The sequence below is a fragment of the Convolutriloba macropyga genome, unplaced genomic scaffold (genome assembly GCF_964194025.1).
Source record: "Convolutriloba macropyga unplaced genomic scaffold, txConMacr16.3 SCAFFOLD_1289, whole genome shotgun sequence".
Classification (NCBI taxonomy): domain Eukaryota; kingdom Metazoa; phylum Xenacoelomorpha; order Acoela; family Convolutidae; genus Convolutriloba; species Convolutriloba macropyga.
This window is the reverse complement of record NW_027449240.1, coordinates 21757-44797: the sequence shown is the minus strand read 5'-3', so window position 1 is coordinate 44797 and position 23041 is coordinate 21757. Positions and strand designations below refer to the sequence as shown.

The 23041-nt window shown below is 33.4% G+C and overlaps 1 protein-coding gene across 1 annotated transcript; it reads right to left on the bottom strand.

Annotated features, from left to right (window-relative positions):
* Positions 1-970: 970 nt before the first annotated feature.
* On the bottom strand, positions 971-20314 carry LOC142354892 (ciliogenesis-associated TTC17-interacting protein-like). The gene is made up of 9 exons (XM_075407229.1): positions 19947-20314; positions 19385-19530; positions 19125-19211; positions 18342-18499; positions 7239-7502; positions 4156-4355; positions 1965-2041; positions 1735-1823; positions 971-1300 (listed from the first exon to the last, which is right to left on the bottom strand). The coding sequence occupies exons 1-9, from the start codon at positions 19955-19957 to the stop codon at positions 1067-1069; spliced, it is 1266 nt and encodes a 421-aa protein (XP_075263344.1). The 5' UTR covers positions 19958-20314; the 3' UTR covers positions 971-1066.
* Between the last annotated feature and the right edge of the window lie 2727 nt (positions 20315-23041).

The following is a 23041-nucleotide window of genomic DNA, read 5'->3' as shown; positions in this document are numbered from 1 at the left end:
AAAATTACGAGGTTTGATTTAGTTTCCAAAACTATCGAAGTCGTCAAAGAAAAAGCAAAACACTGCTTTTTCCTCTTTAAAAAAATTGTGAGCGCGTTATACTTTTCAAATCCCGAGTTTCATATTTTTAATTCTATTAAATCGGAGATGTATTGAACTACAGAAAAATTGAAGACCTGAAATGGGCACCAAGACAAGGAAAAGTCCGTAACAAGTTTTGTTTTTGTTCTGAATACTTGTTTTCTTTAATTTCTTTTAAGGAAATTTTCACTTTGTTTCGTTTTCAAAAAAATGTGTGTAATCCATTATAATGATAATTATATACTTTAGTGACAATTGTATTACAAATAAATAATGTTTAATATCCCACCAACCCCTCCTCCTTTCTCATTTTCCCGTTCGCTTTCAGTTTTCTGCTGTTTTTTAAACTGCAATAAAAATTGCAAATTTTTTATAAAAATCAAAACTAGCCTCTATAGGCTACAAAAAGATGTTTCCCTTTGTTATTCTACAATGCGTAGAAAAAACTTGAAAACTTGACTGAAAAAAAAACCGGCCTTGCATATATGTTCCCCCATATCGAAAAAATGTAGGAAGAATAATGTAGAGATGACCGCACGTTTAGAATTGCTCTATTTGTCTAAGATGGGTGACACCATTAGGATAACTTCGAGGTCATTGCCTCACTCATTAAAACATTTCTTCGGAAGAAAGGATGCTGCATGGATATCTAAAATGAATACTTACCTAAGCATAGGAGAATCAGGCAGAAATAATGATAAAATTATCTTTCGTCAATCAACTTTTTAACAATTTTTTAGACTATAGATACGATAGAACTGTCCCGTCGTCGACATGCCACGACGTGCCCACTAAAAATTGTTACAATTTGAACTAAAATTTGAACTGATGAAAGCCAACACTTTTGCCAAATAACATTAAAGTAAGATGAGTGAATAAAATTCCGTATTATATCGATATTCATAATCTAGGGGAAGGGGAAAGGGGCAGTTTCATCACGTTGATCAATTTTCGAGAAGCTATTAAACTAATTTGTTTCTGGTTCTCACACATCTTTCAAATCTTCTCGAATCATTGATAGATCTTTTCTGAACTCGGTTGCGTTGGCGTAGGGTTGCAAATCGTCTTGATTCATGGAGAAGGAGAGGAAGTACTCGCTCGCCGCTCCCACAATGTCCTCTGGCTTCCGTAGCAGAATATACTGGACGAAATCTGCCAGGAGACTGTTGAACTCGGGGTGTGCATCCAGATATGAGAAGTGACTGGATTTGTACTCATTCTGAAAAATTGTCCTGATTGTACAAATTTAAATTATGAATTGAGAAAAGTTCTTTTCGGCAGCATTATTGTTATTTTTTTGAGTCCCAGTTGAAAACGAGCGCATATCTTGCAGGATATTCCAAGTTTCTGCTGCAACACAAAGATTATGTAATCATAGAACTATTGCTCGTGAAGATTTTCCACGAGAACAGTCGAATAGGGAACTATTTACAACTTACTGATTATTAGGAAATAAAGACGGGAAATAAATTATGACATAAGAATGGATGCACATTCAAAATTTTTAAAAATTTTTTATAGGTACTAAAAATTGAAAAATTTCAAAATCATAACTGGTTATGATAAAAATTCATAACTGGATTTTTGAAGGTTGAATTATTAACTTAGAAGGGATAGACGTGAGCACATGATCAGATACTGTAAATGACTTGCCTTTCGTTGATTGAAGAGAGAATTCAGCTCAACATCGTCCTCATAGTTCAAAGGTTTCTTTCCCACGATCGGTTTCGGAGGCAGGTCTTCTGTTACAAATCACACAAAATAAACAAAGCAGAAATATTATCTGCACTATTGATTTTCATTAAAAATTGGATAATAAATAGTTCAGCTTCTTATAATGATAGCAATGTTGAACTCGTACAAGAGTAATCTGATCAGCTCACCTTCGATGGGTTTGAGAGGAAGTTTAAGTATAGTCATAGATATGGGAGATCCAATTTGAAGCCGAGTTGCCAGATGCCTAAAATGAAATTGTTCACAGCCGTCAACAATGAGTCGATAGATATTTAGGTCTTTCCCATTATACCCCCCCCCCCCCGCTGAGTGGTCAGATAACCTATAGCCCCCCCCCCCCCCCCCCCAATCATGATAAATATACCATAATGGGGCCATAATTTCATAGGGGGCTATAATGGGAAAGACCCACTATTTCTTATTAATCAGATCTTGGTGCGATCGCAACATATCCATTATTAATCGATAAAATAACTTGTTACAACCCGATGAATACCACGAAAACCTGATGCAATGGCAAAACTATGCTTTGTAATTAGACTATCTTTTTCCGACATCCTTATCGCCACTGGTGCTATATGCAAAATTGGCGCAAAAAGTAGTTTACGTACACAGTGCTACAAGTTATTCGAATGTTGTAATCGCAGATGTAATTTGGCCAAAACGTATAACCACACGGCTGTTATCATCCTCTCCAAGTTTTCAACAAATTGACTTAACCTCAGAATTTTTTTTGAAAACTTCTCAATGATGATAACGAACCAATTGATATTAGTATACTCATCAGTACAAACGGATCTGCAGTCACTGCACAATGTAAAAACAATTCGACACAAAATCAGTTTCAAGCAGATGAACAAACAATAAGCTGGTTTTGCTGACGAAATTTTGTTCGTGAACAATTTCTCAAGCAACTGTTTCTTAGTTTTTTCATGGTTAATTCAGTATACTTGATCTGACCACCCGACCAACTATATGCACAACAACTGGGTTCTTTTGTACAGTTCTTTTGAACGCATGAGTGATGTCATTAGAAAGCCTATCGAGCCAAGAATTGTAAATTAAAAAAAAATGAAGTTTTGTATTTTTCGAGTAGTCCAGTTTTGAAGTTTTGCGACATATCGGGATTTTACGGTAATTTTGTTACTTTTAGCGCAATTTTCGATCAATTTTAGATATTCTGGATCAATTGTGTTAAAATTGGCAACAATTTGGTGTTCTCATTAAAACCGCAAACCAATAGCTAAGTTCTCATTATCATCGTTGTGCTTTTTACAGTAGAAAGGATGTGGATTACAATGAGGAGCCATTTTTTTTATCAAGATCTTCACATTTTTTCGACTTTTTAACGTCAATGAGAGATCAAATTGAGGGAGATGTTTCGGTAATGGCATTTTCTAGCCTTGTTATTATTTTTTTTGTCACTTTGTCGCTAACTCTAATTAAGAATTAATTCTCGAAGAGCTCAATAAACTGTGAAACTTGTACTGAATTTAAAAGGCGGCAAAGTCTTTTAATTTGTTACGCGTTTTTTAACAAAGAGGAGATAAACATTCAAAAAGTTTCTGAGTTCGGCGAAATGTCCGTTTTCAGTTCTTTTCGTTATCCTTTTCCAAAAGATTTCCGCAAGTAATGTTTTTGGCTATACATTTTAAAAATTTAATCACTATAATAAGATATGTTTGGAGTTATTTAACATACGTATATTTCGAAGAAAACGAAGTATTATTTTGTCCAGATTTGTTTTCTGTGTCTTTTCGCGTTTCTTTTCACGTCATGTGTTTTGAGCACTATCGAGGCTGACTTTACCGTAAAATTTTGAAAGTCGAGCAATTTTTTCATCTTTTCCCTATATTTCAAATCGGGATCTGTGCTCGTATCTTTTGAAAAAGTTTTCCTCGATTTTAGTTACGAGCATTGGATCACGAGGCAAGAAGTCAAAGAGCAACTTCTTGGTTTAAATCTAACACTGTAATACCGCATTCTTGTTCCTGGCGTCATTTTTTGTCGCATGCTGTATGAGTTTTGGCCAATCAATTGACAAACTTTTGAAGAGCATTAAATAAATCTTTATTGAGAAAGCAAATCATAAGGGTTGCCCAGCTGGATGAGCATAAAAGCTTAGTTTCTCAAAAGACCTTAATGTTTGAAGTTGGATAAATTGCATAGACGTTGAATTAAGAATCTCCTTATTATTATTGCCAGACAAAATTATGTATTGAGTTTTCCAACTCATGTTTTTTTTCTGCTCAATGGTATTAATGTTGATTTTCCTTCCACAAAACGTGAAATGTATTTTAATTGCCCTAAGCAGTCACGTTAAGTTTTTATCTAACAAACCCAGAAGCCAGGTAGAAAGATTGCCAGGTGGCGGGCAGTTTGCTTGCGTCTTTCTCGGCGTCCATGTCTGGTGCTAGTTTGGGTGGCTCAACATTGGGCGGGGTAGGGCGAGAGTGCTCGTGGGGCCAGACCCTCCTCTCATACCCACCCACTCTCACCATCTGGTTGTCAATGTCCACTTCAATGTCATCCAGGGGCTTCTGGAACAGACAGATGGAAAAGCAATTCTTGAAGTGGTTAGTCTAGACTACAGCTAAATGAAGTAGAAATAATTTCCATAGAGAAATTACGTTTCGGCAGAGATAAGAAGAGAATAAAGAAAATTATAATTCTATGACTGCGCAAATATATATATTCAGCATCTATTTTAGCCAATGAAAAAGGACTGTACTAAATAAACTACGGATTTTTATGATTTAGTTGATAAGAAACGATCTTAGTTATCGAACAGAAAAGGCAATGTGTGTCTGCATATAATGATCCAATCCACCAAACGCCAAACAATAAATGAAAATGAATAAATGATTAACCAATACGCAAGTCTACAGATACTTCTGAACATAGTCTTCCTCTGACTATAGAAGACTGTTGACCATTAAGTAAATACTCATTTTCAACTTTTTGGTCTTTCCGATCGTTCCCGTGTTTTTAGTTGTCTATTACCTGACATAGAGTTTAAAAACAAACTCTTAAAACAATATCTATTGCCGTATCATTACCTTAACCAAATCGAATTTACAAACTAACTTATTAAAAATTTAAAAAAGAACAAAGTGAAGACGTAAAAGAAGAAATTTCTGCACAAAATTTTGGAAAAAAAAGGTTTTCACAGAAAAAATAAGGTCTATCAATAAGCCTACTTAATACCTAGCTATTTTGAATTTTTGTTTCCTAGATTTATACGGACCAGCAAAAATCTATATTGTGAAAAAGTAATCCTTAATGTCGTCTACATTGATATATCTTCTCGAAATAATTGAAACACTAAAATTCACTACCATAGTAAGATTGAACACACTGACAACAATAGAACAGACAAAATAAACCAAAAATTAATTTCACAAAAAAAAAATTTTACTTGATTAGTTGAGAAGGAAACTATTTTCATTGAAGTAACTCAAACAAGGCGTTGGGAAACAGAATATTTACGAGTTATTAAGGCTGGTTAGGGCAAGAAATAGCTTTAAGAAACTTTGAAAATTTAACTCGATCTTAATGATTCCTCAAAAATCAACCAATAACAGTCACTTTCAGTGCAAAAGATCAGTTTCAAAGAACGTGAAAAGGAACAGTAGTTAGAGAGCAGTTGAGTTCAAATCAATTGGAGTAACTTTGGTCAACAAAATAACAGAAATAATCTAGGAAAATGTTATCATACATTCAATTGAACACTCTGCAATTCACACACACATTTCCAAAAACATATTGATAGCAGGATAATAGAGATGGCAGAAAATAGGATCAACCAATATTTAAACAAAAAATAAATTGAGTAAGGATAAGTTGATTAAATGAATTTTTCATTTTTAATTGTTTTTACCTAATATCAAGGCCATTTGTAAAAATTAACTCGCTATCCATTTAAAAACCAACAGTATATACTATACGATATATTCTAAAATTGAAAGCTGTGAACGAATATTATACCGACATATCAAACGTATATATTAAAGCATTATTACGACTGCTTTCAACACGCGGTATACAAAATGACGAGCACTTAGACTAACAACGTAAAATCAACTTAGCCTTTATATTTTTAATTAGTAAAATAGCCCTACTTTAGGCCTGGATTATCCACGGCCACTTTTAAACTATAACAAGCGCTACATTTAAGTTGGCACCGTTAAGACTGCTCAATTTCCCTGCTCATATATTGACATAAGCAAAAAGGGAACTAACATCAAAGCAGTCGAATCAGGAAGAAAGCAATAAATTCTGCTGCAAAACTTCAAGGTTATCTAGTTTTTATGAGCAGAAGGGTAAGAAATTAGGCGCCTACGCTATGATCGATCAGTTTCAAAAAGCTCACGCTTTCTTATTTGATTCTAAGGTGAAACCATAATGATTTCCTCGGATAAGCCGAGTTGATTTTGTCAAATTCTGGGCCAATAGAAAAATTATAAAACTTTTTCCCTATGAACGTTAACGTAGTTTTTAGCCCCATATGGGCCCAAAGCTTCACTGATAAAAAACAGAAAAGAAGCGGAATGAAATTGTTCATTATTGAAACGATATTGCTAACGATTGCCGCAGACAAGGGCCTTTCTTTTTCTTCTGTATTTTCTCAAAATTTTCGAAGTCCTCCTCAAATACTTCTACCCATAATTGTCTAAAAAATTCTTCCGCAGAGCAATAATTAGAAACAATCCATATTTTTTTCTTTGCAGTTTTAACTTGTGAATATCCAACTATTTTACCACATATATATACAGAAACATCTATTCCATGTTTTTATCCATTTTCAATTTTCAGCACTTAAAACAATATTAATCCATAAAAAATGTTTTGAAAATTTTGGACGTCAATATATTCTAGAGAAACAGAAACAATGGGAAATTTTCTTTTAACTGTCGTTTATTTTTAGGGCTTTTCTGGTACCACTTGTATGTCTCTCTGCAAGATAGATCAGTCAGCCAAAATGGCTTTAACAAAAAAGGCAGACAGACGCAAGTTCCTATCTTCAGTATTTAATTGACATCCTCACTAAACAATCTCAGTCAAATGGATAAAAAATCACTTTGCTGTCAGGTTGCATGTTCTGCAATTAAATATTTCTACTTCAAATTATTATTTGAAGAAGCAAACGTGGAATTGTAACCAAATTTGCAACATTATTTTCATTACAATTCGATGTCAGAACTATATATTGTGAACATTTAAATTTAGGAAAGTTTGAGCGAATTGCAATTCGTGAGCAAATGTTTCAAAAACAGTCAGGACCAAAATTTTGGGGAAAAAAAGATACGAAAATCAATGAATCGAAAGATACGAAAGTCAATGAACCATTTTCTCGTCTTTTTAAAGTAAAACTGGAAACACCGTTTCAAGCAGGCAAAGAATTTTGAGCAAAATAAACTCACATAAGTAGATTTGCACAGATTGCAATCGGCATCGAAGGCAATGAAGTCCATCAATTCTAATTCATCCGATGGCTCGAATACCAGATACCTCTGTAGTACCACATTAGCTCCCTCCGAAATGAAGCCCATCATCGACTCCCCAGAGTATGACTGGACTGACTCCTTTGGAGGTCCGTTGCCTCTGGACACAGTTCGTTTTACAGTGTAGGAGCCATCTAGCTCACGGGCTATGAAAGTCTTTCTGTCGATGGAGTGGTTCTCGATCTATTCAAAAAATATATATTGTTAATTTCCCATAACACACATATGAAAATAAATGCAACACATTACATACTATAAATTATAGACATAATGAGCTTTTAAAAACAAAAGCATTATAACTAAGCATCGATAAAATCTTGAATGTTAAAGCGGTGAAAGAATTTTTTACCGCTGACAACAGAATAAAGTAAAATATTAAAAGAACTAAGCAAATGATTTGAAGATTTAAAATTAATCAACAACTAAATTCTAGCATTTTATGATGTCTTTCAATTCAACTTAGTTTCGGATCCTTCAAGACTTCTATATTGAGATGTTCATTGAACTTTTTATACTGTTGGTTTTGATATTATTCCAAAACGCTGGTTTAATATCAATTTATTTAAGTCATTTTCGATAAGTCATCATCGTGGGTTTCGTTGTATGATCTAGAACATCTTGATTCCTTAATTAACATCTTGGTTATAAATGACAACATAAATTCATTTCTAAATTTTTGTCGTGTTTGCTGTGCATAAACTATAATGTGACTTGATCCCACTGCAAAACAGATCACCAAGTGACAGATAATTTCAAAATGTGCGAAGCCGAATACCAAAATGGCAGTGAAATGAGAAAGCATTTAAAATAATAGAAAATGATTTTAAAAAATCACCAGGCGGTATAAATCAGATATCTCAATTTGAGCAAAATTCGCTTGAGTTATACTTGCCATGAACACTTGTTTAACATTCTTGTCCAAATTTAATTGCCCTCAGGGTTAAATATGGTAGAAAACAATGAGATAAAAAATTGGTCGCATACTTTTTTTCCTAAATGTCAAAAAGCGTAATAACAAGGTCCGCAGTTTGATTAAATTCCATAAAAATTGTGAATTAATTCGGCCTCTAAAAGAGGTTGGTCAGAAATAAGACATTGTGCAAAACGAAACAAGTGCTAAAGCAAAAATTTAAAACAAAGCAGGATAAGTCTTGTAAAGAGAGTCACAGAATTGAATGAACAAGAAAAATACCCGAACAGACCAGCGGACCAGTTAAACATTATGAGCCAAACAGAAAATATCCAAAACATTTATTGGATTTAGATTTTCAATCAATTATATTTTCATTTATCGTCTATAACTCTAAAAACCATGCAAACAAAAATTGTGCTTGTAGTTGGCATTCTCGCAAGCTAACTGAACAACGCTGAAATTTCATGTTTCGCAACTGAAAAGTGCATATAATGGTCCTTCAAATTTTACCTGCACAACTCAAAAATAGGATTGTTTAAAAAAATTTAAAGATTTTGTTGATTTAATTGTTTGTAAATATTGTCGATTTAATTGGTTTAATTGTCGATTTAGGTGTCAGGACAGTTTACCCAATTCCATTTTACCCAATGCCATTATACCTAATGCCATTTTACCCAACCTGCCATTTTACCCAATGCTATTTTACCCAATGCCAACTTACCCAATTTACCCCATTGCTAAATTAACCAGAACGACTATTTAGCCGACTATAAAATAAATGGCCCGTGGGACTTGATATGAAACTATCACAACCGAACATGGGATTAGTCGATTATATAACTAAATGGCCCGTGGGACTTGATATGAAACTATCACAACCGAACATGGGATTAGTCTATTATATAACTAAATGGCCTGTGGGACTTGATATGAAACTATCACAACCGAACCTTGGATTATTTTGTCCACAAATATTTCACATCATCCTTCTAATAGCGACTGCTAATTTGTAATCGGATAATTGAACGAAAAGATCAAAGAGCATTGGGTAAGTTGGTATTGGGTAAAATGGCATTGGGTAAAATGCCATTGGGTAAAATGGCAGGTTGGGTAAATTGGCGTAGAGTAAAACGGCATTGGGTAAAATGGAATTGGGTAAATTGTCATGTAACCGTCGATTTAACTTAAAAGTGGATTTAAATTATCGAAAGAATATTTTATGCAACTAAATTTAAAAAATTGGACAAAATTTTCAAGGTTTTGTTAACAATTCAGATCTTTCTTTCATCTTAATTCCATCGAATGACTTTTCAATTACTCAGCAAACTGATGGCGGAAAATGAAATTCAACCAAATAATTAAGATCGGATTAAACAACTAACTAGTATCATGTCTCTAAAATACGCAATCAATGTAAAAATAATGTAAAAAACACCTGAATTATATATACTAGACTCGTCAAGTCTGATCATCACTTCAATAAAATAATAGTCACATGCTTAGAAAATTTCAGACTCATTACTATGAGCATCAGTTTTGATAGTTTTTGATCAAAGCTTCAAAAATTTGACAACATCCAGCTGCTCCTGGTAACAATGCCGTTATCGAACTAACTGGCAACCAACTGGTTGATTATATCAAGATGACCTGGAACTGGAAACAAAATGATTCACATAAAACTTTTGAGAATCAAAATTGAAAACGTAGAACTGCATGAACCAATTAAAAGTCATGCCAGTGTTTCACGAGACACCAGAAAATGTGAACAAAGTTTATACATAGCTGGCATAAAGCTACATCGCTTTTTCGCCTCAATGAATTAAGTATTGTTTCTAAATTTTCTGTTATAATCACCAATGACTTGTTTCAAGTCATTTCTTTTACAATCACTATTAAAAATTCATAGTCGATTAAACTTTGGCTGTGTTTATACAAAAAAGCGCTGAAGCATTGGAAAAAAACCGACTTCCTTTATTTAAAAGAGAATATAAACTTTCTATAAAAATCAAAAATCCATTTAACCATTTTTGCTCAAGATTGACATTAAATAAAAAATTACTTATGAATTGTATTTAAAATTATTCAAAAGAGTGGCTTTATAAATTAAAACAAGGGGTGATAATACGCATTACACTTAATATTTTGACCCCTCTCATCAACAAACTCCCAACAGCAAAAAATGATACGTTTCCCTGATGATACATTGTTGAAAATTGATACATTCCCTCAATTCTCGCCATAGGGTTTTATAGAAAATGCATTAACGGTTTTACAAAACCACCTAAAATTTTAAATATATTTTTAGTTAAAAATTCACTCATTTCTCGCGATAGGGTTTCGTATAAAATACATAAACAGTAGCCTTAAAACACTTCAATTACGCTTTTAGGGGCATAGCAAATTCTGAGGAAACAGAATGAAGGAAAACAAAAAAACGATGAGAAAACAATCTATAATCAGGCTGAAAAGCAAATACGCCTACAGCAAATGAGCCAAGCATTCAGTTCTAGGATGCTTTTGATTACGAGTTTCAGTTACACAATTAGAAAGGAACTCTGTGACCCTATGGGTATAAAATGGCTTCCCATAACTCTATCCTCTAATGTTACCAAAAAGCACCAGTTGAATTAATCTGTGGAAACGATGAACTAAAAATAATACATGCACGAAAAGTTTTACGTTCACTTATTAGTGAGAAATGATGGCTGAAAAACTGTCCAAAAAAATTGACGAAAAAATATTATGAGAGATTGAAAAGGTCGAAAAGCTCCCACTTCGCAGATTTGTTGATGTGAGCCCCCTTTTCAGGGTAATTATGAGCTAAACTGGTCAAATAGTTTGTGATAAAATATTTTGACGAGTAAAAATAAAGATCTAAAAGTTCTCCACTTAAACTGTCAAAGTCTTGTTGTTAAAAATCATAACTGTAATATCAAACTCTATTTAGTGTGCTACAGAGACTCGGTGAAGCGATTCCGATAATGAAAACCTCATTGATCCCGACAAAGATAATTTTTCCTGCCCAGATAAAATAGACATGTGATGAATAAAAATAAAATTAAGAAGCGAGGAGGAATTATGGGTGCAGTTTCAAAAAACTTTTGCGAAAAAAAAGACAAACTGAATCCGTTTCCCTCAAATTTTGAAAATCTTTGGATAAAATTTAAACCTCAAAAACTGCCTTTTAGCAGTACGTACTGTCCAAACAAACAGTTAGTGTCCTGTTTCATAGCCAAGTTGGCTATCAATATTGATAACGTAATAGTCAACAATAGAAAAAAAAAACAATTTTTATTAGCGATTGTAAAAGAAATGACTTGAAACAAGTCATTGGTGTTTATAACAGAAATTCATACAACCTGAATGTTCGAAACAACAATACTCTTGCATGTGTAAACATGTATAAACACAGCCAAAGTTAAATCGACTATGAATTTTATTAGTGATTGTAAAAGAAATGACTTGAAACAAGTCATTGGTGATTATAACAGAAAATTTGGAAACAATACTTAATTCATACAACCTGAATGTTCAAAACAACAATATCTGATGTATAAACACAGCCAAAGTTTAATCGACTATGTTAATACTGATGATTGTGCAATGAAACGAACTTCAGTTTGCAATAGTGCTGTTTTAAGTGACCATTTTGTCACGTTGTTTAAATTAGACCTTACATAAAACAGCCGGCTATTAATTTCTTTTAGGATAAAAGTTCTTAAAACACTAATCAATTTATGGAGAAACTAAACTTCAAATTGGTATAGTTATTACCACAATTCAGACCTTGGCGGAATGCTGGCTACGTTCCCAGGCAAAATTTTTCGTTCTCTGACTTTACATGCTCTCTGATAAAAAAAAAGGTTACAAAACAGACAACAAAACGCGTGCCCATTATGTGAGCAACGGGTCTCCAAACAAAGAAAAGCTCTTGGAATTAAAATAACAGTTTTCGAAGGGTAGAAAATATGAAGAACTTTCTAAGTCTCAACGCAAACCAAGGTCGTCATTCAATTATGTTTGTACTACTTTTTTCTACCAAAAATATAAATGTCAAGAACTAAAAATCGATTTATCAGCCAAAATTAACTGACGAAAAACGTTTTTAATGGCATTTTTGAACAAAAGAAAACAGCGAAACCGCTTAATTACCGGGTTTTACTCTGCTAGGAAGAGATACTGGTCCTAGGAAAGAACTATCGTCCTTTTCAAATAGTACTGAAAAACTCTTGATTCCGTAACATTAGTGCCAAGGAAAAAAAGTTCCATTTAAAAAATAAGGCAGAAATAAAGCTCAAGGTCACTCATCAATACCATCCAAAGCAAAAAAGAATTCACGCCCAGTTGTTGTAGAACGCATTAAACATATGACAAGTGACAGCATTAGATTATCATATTTTCTTGAAGACAAGAAAAAATCAAATATATTCCACGTTTTAAATAAAAGCTGATCCCGAGGAACTACTAACTATTGTTCCATGCCAATAACACCTTGTATATATCACAAAATATTTAAAATGGTTTTAAGGAACCCAATGAAAGACTACTTCAACACAAAAATCAATATAGTTCCAATAAAAAACTTCAACTATGGATGCCATATTGTACATGACAGAGTCCATAAACAAATAAACAGACAAACGAATTTTTGCAACAGCTTCTTAGATCTATCAAAAGCTTCTGATTTAATTAAACAGTCAATCTTAGTAACTAAGTCCAATAAACTTGGAATTGAGATCTCCGCAAAAATTCTGTGGGAGCGTACACAGTCAGTAGTGTTATAAAGCCATGTATCGATGAAATAAAATTAGAGAGGGGTGTCCCATATTGTACAGGATTAGGGTCCCTTATATTCAATCTGTCCCTAGATGATATGTGTACTCGCATTAACAATAATACGCACCTCACTCAACAAGTTGATGAAAAGGTATTTATATCAACAAGGCGGCTCGGTAATGTGCAATGGCACATAAGGTTCCGACCCCGCCCATCCACAATTTTGTGGATGGGCGACCAAATGAGGAACAGATAGAAAAACCCAAAAATTATTTTTTGCGAATCCCAAAAAAGCCCAAGTCTTTTTCAAAAAATTCCGTATGAACGATAAGATAACCTCCAAAACAAATAACTCAGTGGAGTAAAAATTGATGCATTAGATTGCTGTAATATGTCAATATTAAGAGAGCGAGTCAAAACGAACAGCAAAATCAAACAACAACAACAACAAACATTAATTATATCAAAAAATTTATGTCCCTCTTAAAAACTAAAATTAATAACAAAGTCAACATACCGTCAGATAAACCTGAAACTAAACAAAAATAACTTAAAAATCACCACAAAACATATGCGACCAGTCCATAGAAAGGTTGGGTAATAATTATACAAAAAAGAACAAAAACAGAAAAGTAAAAAAAATTAACTTTTTTTTTTGAAACAATTAACTTCAAAGTAATAAATACCATTAGGAATAAATTAATATTACCACAAATTTGCGATTACCACTGCTTCTATAGAAGGGCATTAGGACCTGACCTTATTCATTTTTTAGAGCGGCTAAAAAGAACAACAAAGAACAAACAAAATTTAAATTGAAACTTGCCAGAAAACGCTGTCAAAACCGTCAAGCCAAATTTTGGCACTCAAAATATATTTGATTGCGCCTTCTTCAAACAGTTATAATGTAGTACGTGGCCATTCATTAGTAAGACTAGGTAACAAGTAGACAAAAAAGCGGAGTGCTAAAGTATGTAATACTTTTAATTTTTTTTTCGAAACAAAATTACATTCAATGTCATGAAAGGCATTAATTACAAAAAGAACTATTTAAATATCGTCGTTTTTTCATGAAAAAGAAACCCTCGAGACCTGTAATTATCCAGAATATTTCTTGCATCTACAAAAAGAACGTCAAATATGACAAAAATCAAATTAATTTAATTTTTTTTTGTGAAAAAGCGGTGTCGAAGCCAGTAAGGTCATAACAAAATCTTTTAAAAAAAGATTTTTGGACACTAATCCCTTTTATTCCCTTGACACCCATAATGTCATATTTGACCTGTAATCAACTAACGAGATTAGGTAACAAAAAGAAACATAAAAAGAACAAAATTGCAAAGTTAAAAAATTATTTTTTAATTTTGGAAAACGATGGGTTTGAAAGTCATAAAAGCCATCAGCTATCTGCTAATATCAGAATATCGGTTTTTCTATTCTTCCATGAAAAGCCAATGAAAGCTATCACTAAACAGGAAATTTCATACGACCGAAACGACAAAGTATAAATGACAGTTAAGACAAAATTAAAAAATTCAATTGATTTCTTCAAGAAAGAGGCGTCGAGGCCATTAAAACGATGATTTATATCTTTCAAGATTTTAATATGTTCAATTGTGTTTTAATTTGAATGCTAATAAGGTGACATGAGAACTGTCAATAATGTGATAATGTGACAAAATTAGAAAACATGAAAAACTGGCAAATATCAAAACAAACAAAAATCTAAAATCTTGTAGTATCAAAGCCAGAAAACAATAATTTCAGGCTTAAAACTGCAACCGAGAATAAATGTTAACTCAGTAGAAAGAAGAAGCAGTCTTTTTTTGCTGACACTAAGCTGGAAGTTGAACAAATTAAGAAAAAAATAGAGGAAAAGTTAATTAAGCCATTATTTATTGAAAAGTCAATTATTTTTAAAAAAAACCACCATAAACTTTCAATTAAAAAACTAAATGAATTAGCCTGGAGCTGTTTCGCAAGCGAATTGGTTGGACCTATCACTCCTGAGCTTTGATTTGATATGTTCTGTTCTTTATTATTAAAAAAAGTCTTTTTTTAAAAAAAAAAGACCGACTGATTACAACCCGATTTTTTTTTGGATTGTAACAGTCCAAGAATGGCCCAAAACTACCCCTGTTAATACTTATTGTCCGTTAAGAACAATTGATTTTTCAAATGTTGTAGATATAGATAATTTCTGAGTTGAAACTCAAAATAAATTTTGCATTTTTGATAATCAACGAGTAAAGTTAGCAAAAAACGGCAAAGTTTTAACTACAAGGCACTCTCTGCGGACTCTGAAGTAGAAATAGCCCCCCTCTGAGTCTACAAAGATTGTATGAGTGTTGTTTGGGGGTGTACTGTAGGCAAATTTAATCAAAGTGGACTAAAGTAGCTTATTTCGTGCTGTTGTTGATGAAAAAGGCTAAATTTTGAAATGTTTATCCAGATTTTTTGACCAAAAAATTAAATCAAAACAATCAAAAATGCTTGTTCGTCTTCAAAAATGAAATCAACGACACTATTCTTAAAAATTATAACAAATTTTAGCAAAATTGACGAAAATTTAGGCAAAAATTCCGGAAAATGTGAATAAAAACAACGTGAATTCACTCTTCTTTTCTCAGAAGTTTAAGCCTCGATAACTCCCTGTAGAAAACGAAAATTAAAAAAATCTTTTTAATTCCATATTCTACGCTGGACGAGCTTTCTAATGATACCAGTCTCAACTCTCTACGATGAATATATCGAGCGGCGAAAATTCACTGAACAAAAAAAAAACCCAGTTGAGTATATAGTTCCTCCCCCCTCAAGAGGGTCGGAACAATAAAGACATATATTTATATCAATAAAGAATTTATATCAATAAAGAAAAGGTATTTATATCAAAAAAAGCACAAAACAATGCAATTGTTATAATAACTTTGTCAGTTATTTTCAAGTTTGCTTATAATTCAATCCAATAATAAATGATAAATCCAATAAATCCTTCATCGTTGAAATTGAGAAGTTAAGTACTTAGGTAACCACATTGACAGTCAATTGAAGTTCAAAAGTCAGGCTAAATTTCTATGGAAAAAATGGTGTCGGCAATTCAGAAAATTCTTACTATTCGAAATAAAATTCTAAAATTATATACCCAATGAAAAATTTAATACAATTAAACAGATACTATACATTTGCTCCCAATTACTTAAATTTTTACAAATCAGAATTCAATTTACGAATATCTTAAAACATACATACAGTAAACAAAATGGCAACCGTTTGTAAAACCGATAAATAAACATAGATCAAAATGGTCGTTAAGATCCAAAAATTTTGTGCAAAATTAGCACGATGTTGACGAAACCTGAAACCTTGACAAGTCCCTAAAAACGACAAAATTTTTAAAATTCGACCACGGAAGCAACCAACTCTTGGCGGTCATTCTACTGATACCCCTAGCTTTTTGAGAACTTAACTGGTCGACCATAAAAGATAAAATGCCTATTGAAAAAGTAGACAATTTTTCAAAAATTGTAACCCCTCGAGGGTCAGGTTTATAAATGTTCAGGTTTCAGGTTATAAATGTTCACATAATATCCTATTATGGTTCCAGAATTCGATCGTTACAAATTTAATAAAATTTGCTACTGTACCATTAAAGCCCAAAGCTTCGAGGGGGGGGGGGGGGGGGGGGGAGGAGGAGGGTATGATGCCAATGTTTTATTTTATTTACGTTTTATTTTTTAATTATTTCGTTTTGGAAATAAATTACAGTTTCGATTAGCTTTCTAATGGTAAACCATTTTGATCCTTTGATCTTTCAAAACCGCGTAAAAAAAATTAGTTTTTGATGAAGAGGAAAAGACAGCTTGAGATGATCTCAATTATACACAAAAACACGTTTCGCGAAACTCCGTAGCTCAGTTAATAGTGCAGGAAAGGAAACCAATCCCAGAATTTTCTTTATATTTCTGTTCACTTTCCTTTCTGTAACTGTTCTAAGATTTATCATGTGTTCTACCTGATGAATTCTGACTACTGTCAGAACTTATGTTTATAGGAGTTAAATAGCAGCACCTAAGTTGACCAACTATGATAAATAAAAAAGCGTTCTTCTTTTAATTGGATCATATTCCAAAAAATTGTGGAACTTCACTCTAAATTTTTCTCGTGTGATATCGCATAAAAAATCATGTGTCAACACATGATTTTTCAGTTAAAAAGTGACAGACGAGAAAATTGCAATTTAACCGATTTCTCGCATAAAATCACACGAATCTCTCGGGTTGCCCTTCACGAGTTTTCCTGTGATTCAACCGAGTTTTCGTGTAATTTCTCATGTAAAGTACACAATTTTTCCTGTTATAGGACATGATTTTTTGGGGGTTTTGCCACAAAAAAAATTGCAATTTCACATGAAACTATAAACAATTTTTTCTCGTAAAGCTCCCAAAAAAATTATGAGTGAAACCCCGTTTGCTTTTACATGAGAACTCGTGAAGGCCAACCCGAGATATTAGGGTGATTTTACACGAAAAATCACGTAAATTGCAATTTTCTCGTGTGTCACATTTTAACTGAAAAACCGTGGGTTGGCACATAAATTTTTATGTAATCTCACACGAGAAATCATGTACTGCAACATTTCTTAAAACTCATCCAAGAAAGGTTCCGCATTCCCAAAAAGCAGTTGTTGTTATTGCACCTGAGAAATTTTATTCATATGCGTCTCTAACTACTTACTAAAGGAAAAACAAAAAATCTATCTTGAATTGAAAGTATCATCATAAACACAAACAGCTAAGTTTTCAGTTTGCAAATGTTTGTAATCACATGATAACTCCCTAAAGCTGAAAGCTGAGATTGTACGAAGCAAAAAATACCAAATTTTGAAGCTTCGTTTTTTTTCTTTATGCCGCATTCTTCAGCGAATTGGAACAGATCCACAACGCAATTTACGAGTCTTCCTACTACTGAGAGAACAACATATTGCGAAAACTTAAACTATCTAGTCCATAAAGTTACGCCAAAAATTTACTGATATAGTAATCTTACATAACCTATTACATTTTCAATATATACTACATACTAATATGTTGTTTACAGAATGTAATATACCTGATTGATTTCATGAAAGCAATTTGCTGGGGGGCTTAAAAGGAAAAGATAAAAATCCGATTGGCTACATCAAATTGGCAAACATTGAAAGCGTCCGATCCTTCAACAAACAACGGCCTTAGCAAAATCATAGTACAAACAAACGAGTTAATCAACGTGATTAATTGGAATCTAAGTGCAATCTTATCTATGATAATTTCTCATTTAAAAGGCTAAATAATCACCTTGATGTACTCGGAGTGGTGCTGCTCGAGAGTTATCATCTTCTTGGACACGTAGGCAATTATAGTGGTCCCACATGGCACTCTGTCGATTTCTCCAGTGCTTGTGGCATGCACACAAAACACCTCCTCCGTGCTACGGAATACGGGTTCTACGCTAACTAAATAAACGAAAAGAGAAGAATTAAGCCTACTGGCAAATTATCAGAAAATAAAAGTTTATTATCTTTTTAAGAAGAAACCATCGAATCGGCAGAACATCTACTTCATAGTTAAGTTTCTTTGACGCATACCCATATAGAATGGCGAATCTGTGACGTCACCATGTAGAAAGTAGCACTTGCGTCGGGGGCGTAAAAATTTTATGCCCACTAAGCTTGGGGTTCCAAAACAGAATAGATCCAGAATGGCTTAACCAATCATAGTGAAGCCATAATTCCGCCTATCAATTCATTAATCTTAATTCCGCCTATCACTATTAACTGGCGTAAAAGTTTTGAGCCCTCTAAGCTTCACAATTAATTTACCGTTATATAGGGCTTGGAAGAAGAAATGGATCAAAATTGGATCTATTCTGTCCACCCCAGCATATACTTTACGCCCCCCGCCGCACGTGGTGCTATTCTTTACATAGGAACATGCTATATAGCAACACATAATCTGCTAATGAAGGTCATACAAACACTGAGGTTGAGGGATGTGAAACAGTATAGATACGAATAGTTTTAACCGTTAAAGATTACTTAAAGTGAGTCAATGACTTTGCACGGAAATAGAAATTAATACCTTTGAAAGTTCCGACTGAATCGCCATTTGCAGTTGCTGAGACTAAATCATCTTTGAAACACAACTTCTTCAGGTACCGCTCAGAATCTTAAAAACGCACGATAAAATGAGTATATAATTGCATTGCAAGAGAAAGTCATCTTTATCATAAACAAAAAATTTTTTTCAGGCAATTGCTATAAATTGATTAATCAATGATTAAATGCCAACTTGAGAGAATATAATTATGCTGTTATTATAAAAGGTGATAACAAACAAACCAATCGTAGACAAAAACTCAAGGGCATTTCCGGATGCTGTTGGGATTATAACTGTCGGTTCCTCGAGAACAGGGAACAAATTATCCTGTTTCTTTGCGCTTTCGGGCAAAATTGCACTGTTCCAAGTCCTTGTAGATTCTTCGCTCCTAAATCAGAAACAAAATCTGCATGGAATTACATGGTAATTAGTTGAGCTGATATTGAGAGTATCATAACAAATTTTTTTAATATTGACACCACACTTTCTGCACCCATTAAGAAAAGTGTCATTACATGGGCAATAATTTTACTCAAAACGCACAGTAGCTGAGAGGTTTCCATGAGAGAAACAGACTCAATTACAATCAGATGTTCCTGGAAAGGCTATCCATTTGATCAATGAGAGATCAGCCAAGATACGAGCCACCGGCACTTTTCTCCAATTTTATTGTAATTTGTTTGTTAAAACAAGTTCAAATTTCGCGATAACGAAAAATTGGGGTTAAAATAATTGACCAAAGCCAATAATGTTACAAAAAATGTCTTCAAAAAAGAGCTGAAAACAATTCAGAAAGGTACTCACCCCGCCGACATAATAAGAGATGACCGCTGTAACAGTTTTATCAACTAATCTAAAAAATTCAAGAAAGGAGAGAACAATTATAGATTATGATAGAAGTGAACTTGTAGCGCTACCGAAAGAAAAGTCAAATAAAAAATTCACCCTAATTCTGCGAAGATGGGATAACAAACTGTGGGAAAACTCAACAAATACTTGACTCATTAATGAACGGAGTTTTCGAAAAATCTCGTCATATATGAGATGAGGTTCATAGAACAGATGCTTATTACTTTGAAAACTATGGTAGTTTAATTTAGTTTTTAGACTTTTAGTATTGTGATTTCAATCTCTAGAGGAGGTATTTGAAAGAATACCCTCAAAGAGAGAAAAAATGAACTTCTATAGAACGCATTAAAACAAACTTTAACGATAAAAATTGAACCTTTTTTTTAAAACAGTCATGTCAAGAGAATAACTTTTCAGAAGCAAAATTTTATTCAATCGAAAACTTGACATAACTAATCGGAACGTAAGTGAAATTATATTGAGGTGGCCATATCACCATGCGAAGGATACCAAGTAAAGGATACTGAGTACTTGCTGCAAAAAACAGCTGAATACCGACACAGTTTCTAGGAAGGATCACGTTTTTTGTAAATGAAACAGACCTTCAGAAAAAAGGGTAAAATAGAGAGAAAAATTTATCGAATTAGTCAAGAAATCTGTGTTATTGTGAAAGCAGATTCTAATAAAAAATTTGAAGCAGTTATCTAATAACAATTTGGGAAACAGTTTTAACCTGACGATGAACGTAAAGTTCGAAAACGTTTAAATCTCAGAATTAATTTTAATTTGATGAATTAGTTTCTTCTACATCTAATAAAAAAGAGTTCTGTGAAAATCGAAAAAGATGGCTTCTAGAGGAACACAAATTACAATTACGGATTGGGAGGAATATTTAAAAAGACTATCTAAAACAACAATCCTACAGGAGAAACATTTCCAAGCCGAATTTTTATGAAATCTGGGTTATTCTTTCACATACTGGGAGTGCTATTCAAGTCTAAATACCCAAACTAAAATAAAGGAAATCAACAAAGAACTTTCAAAAATGAAAAACCGTAAAGCTGGAGGACCACATGGCATAACAAACGAGTGCATAAATAGAACTCTTCGTAGCAAACAACTATATTTTTCAATTATTCAATCTGTTTTTCAGGGTTTTCACTTCTTAATATCTGAAAAATAACGTACATACAATCATGCAAAAGAGAAGAGTAAAAAAATTGTACCAAATTTCAATGGAGGAATTGGTTTGCTCTGTTGTTTGTACAAAACGTTCACAGGATTAGTTTATCAACGTTCGCAAAAGTGGTTAGAAAAAAGCGGAATGCTATCGCAAAATAAATACGGTTTTCGACGCGGCATCTTGACAATGCTTGCAGCCTACCATCTCAAAGAAGCAATCAAAAAAAGTGACACAAAATGGAAAGTTCAACGCATGCCTTAGCGACTACAAAAGGCATTTTATATTATTGATCCCAATCTGTTGATATCGAAAGTTGTTAAAATGGAGCTCCTCAAGAGCTTCCTAACAACTTTGCAATCAGTACTTAGTTGCAAACTGCAACAAGTATTAGATGAAGAATCGCTATCGGAAGAATTAAAGCAAGCAAATGGTGTTGCCAATGAGAGAAACCTTTACTTTACCATTACCTTTATTTTTTAGTCTTGTTTTGCTGCTCTATACAACGAGATGAAACGTGATGAATTAGAGGTATTGTTTTTGTCAACGATCTAATACTCGATTGGAGCAGTCAATCTTATTTAGAAAAGTCTGAACAGACTCGCACTATACTGTTCTAGAAAATATTTGAATATTAACATCGCAAAGACAACAGCCGTCACATTCAGGAGAGGAGATAGACTAGCAAATGATCACTAATTTTCTTAACTGGCAGAGAAATCATGTACACTAACACGTTTTTTAAATCTAGGAGTCACTTTTTCAAGTTCTTTTTATAACCAAGAAACACATAAACAACTTGTTAAACAACGCCCATCAAGCCCTTGCAGAGCTTAATTAAAAATTCAACTTGCGGAAATAAAATTATTCTGCAAGTCGTCTGTCCAATTCATTTGTTTTTCCGGCGGCAGATAAAGAAAAATTGAAGGATTTTTTGGGGAATGCTGTTGCGCAATGAGCAACTAAATTCTGACAGAAATTTCCCCAAAAATGTTCTTTGACCTGCACAGGCTGAAAGATTGTCCGTCCAAACACAGAAGAGTTATATTTTATGAAAATTTTCTGCAAAACTACTGTTTCAGCATGGAAGACTCTTACAAGTGGGAGAAAAACTTATGCGAAAACTGTAAAGAAATATGAATATATTGTCAAAAAACTATTTTATCAGACAGTCATATGTTTAATGGTGCTTCATTTATAAAACTCTCACCTCTTCCAAACTAAAAAAAAATTGAAAGAAACAGTCTGTAAATAATTGACATTGTAAATAACAATTTCAACATTGTCTTTGGGCTCCGACGTTCATTTCATTATGCTTCTTCTTCTTCCCAGTACCGGTAGGCTTCCAGAACGTACGCCGAAAAAAAGGAAAAGCTCAAGAAAGTAAGGAACGTGGTAAGTGAAATCAAACAATCGAACAATAATCATTCCGTTGGACCACAGCAGTTGAATTTCGCAGAAATTGTTCCAGGAGTTAATCAAGAAGAGCTGCAGAAGAAGAAGAAGTGTTCCAAAAACCTGATAATTCTAGGTAACCAGCCTGGTCCTACAGATGAAGCTAAAGACAAGCTACATGTATCTGAAATAGCAGTTGCTCTTATTGTCACCATTAATATCGAAAGTCGAAGGACTAAAAAACCCGACCTGTAATATAAACAGCTACTACGCACGCGATGTGAAAGTGACGAAAGCAAGGAATTTGTCGAAGAACGCAAAGATTGAAGAAAAGGAACGTAAATAATCATACAGCCGGAATTTACCACTTTCGAAAGAGAACCGATGGACACTTTAATCATTTCTATTTGTTTCACCCAGTACGTTATGCGCCTCCAGTTACAGTGCACGTGCCATTACCTAGCAATATGGCACG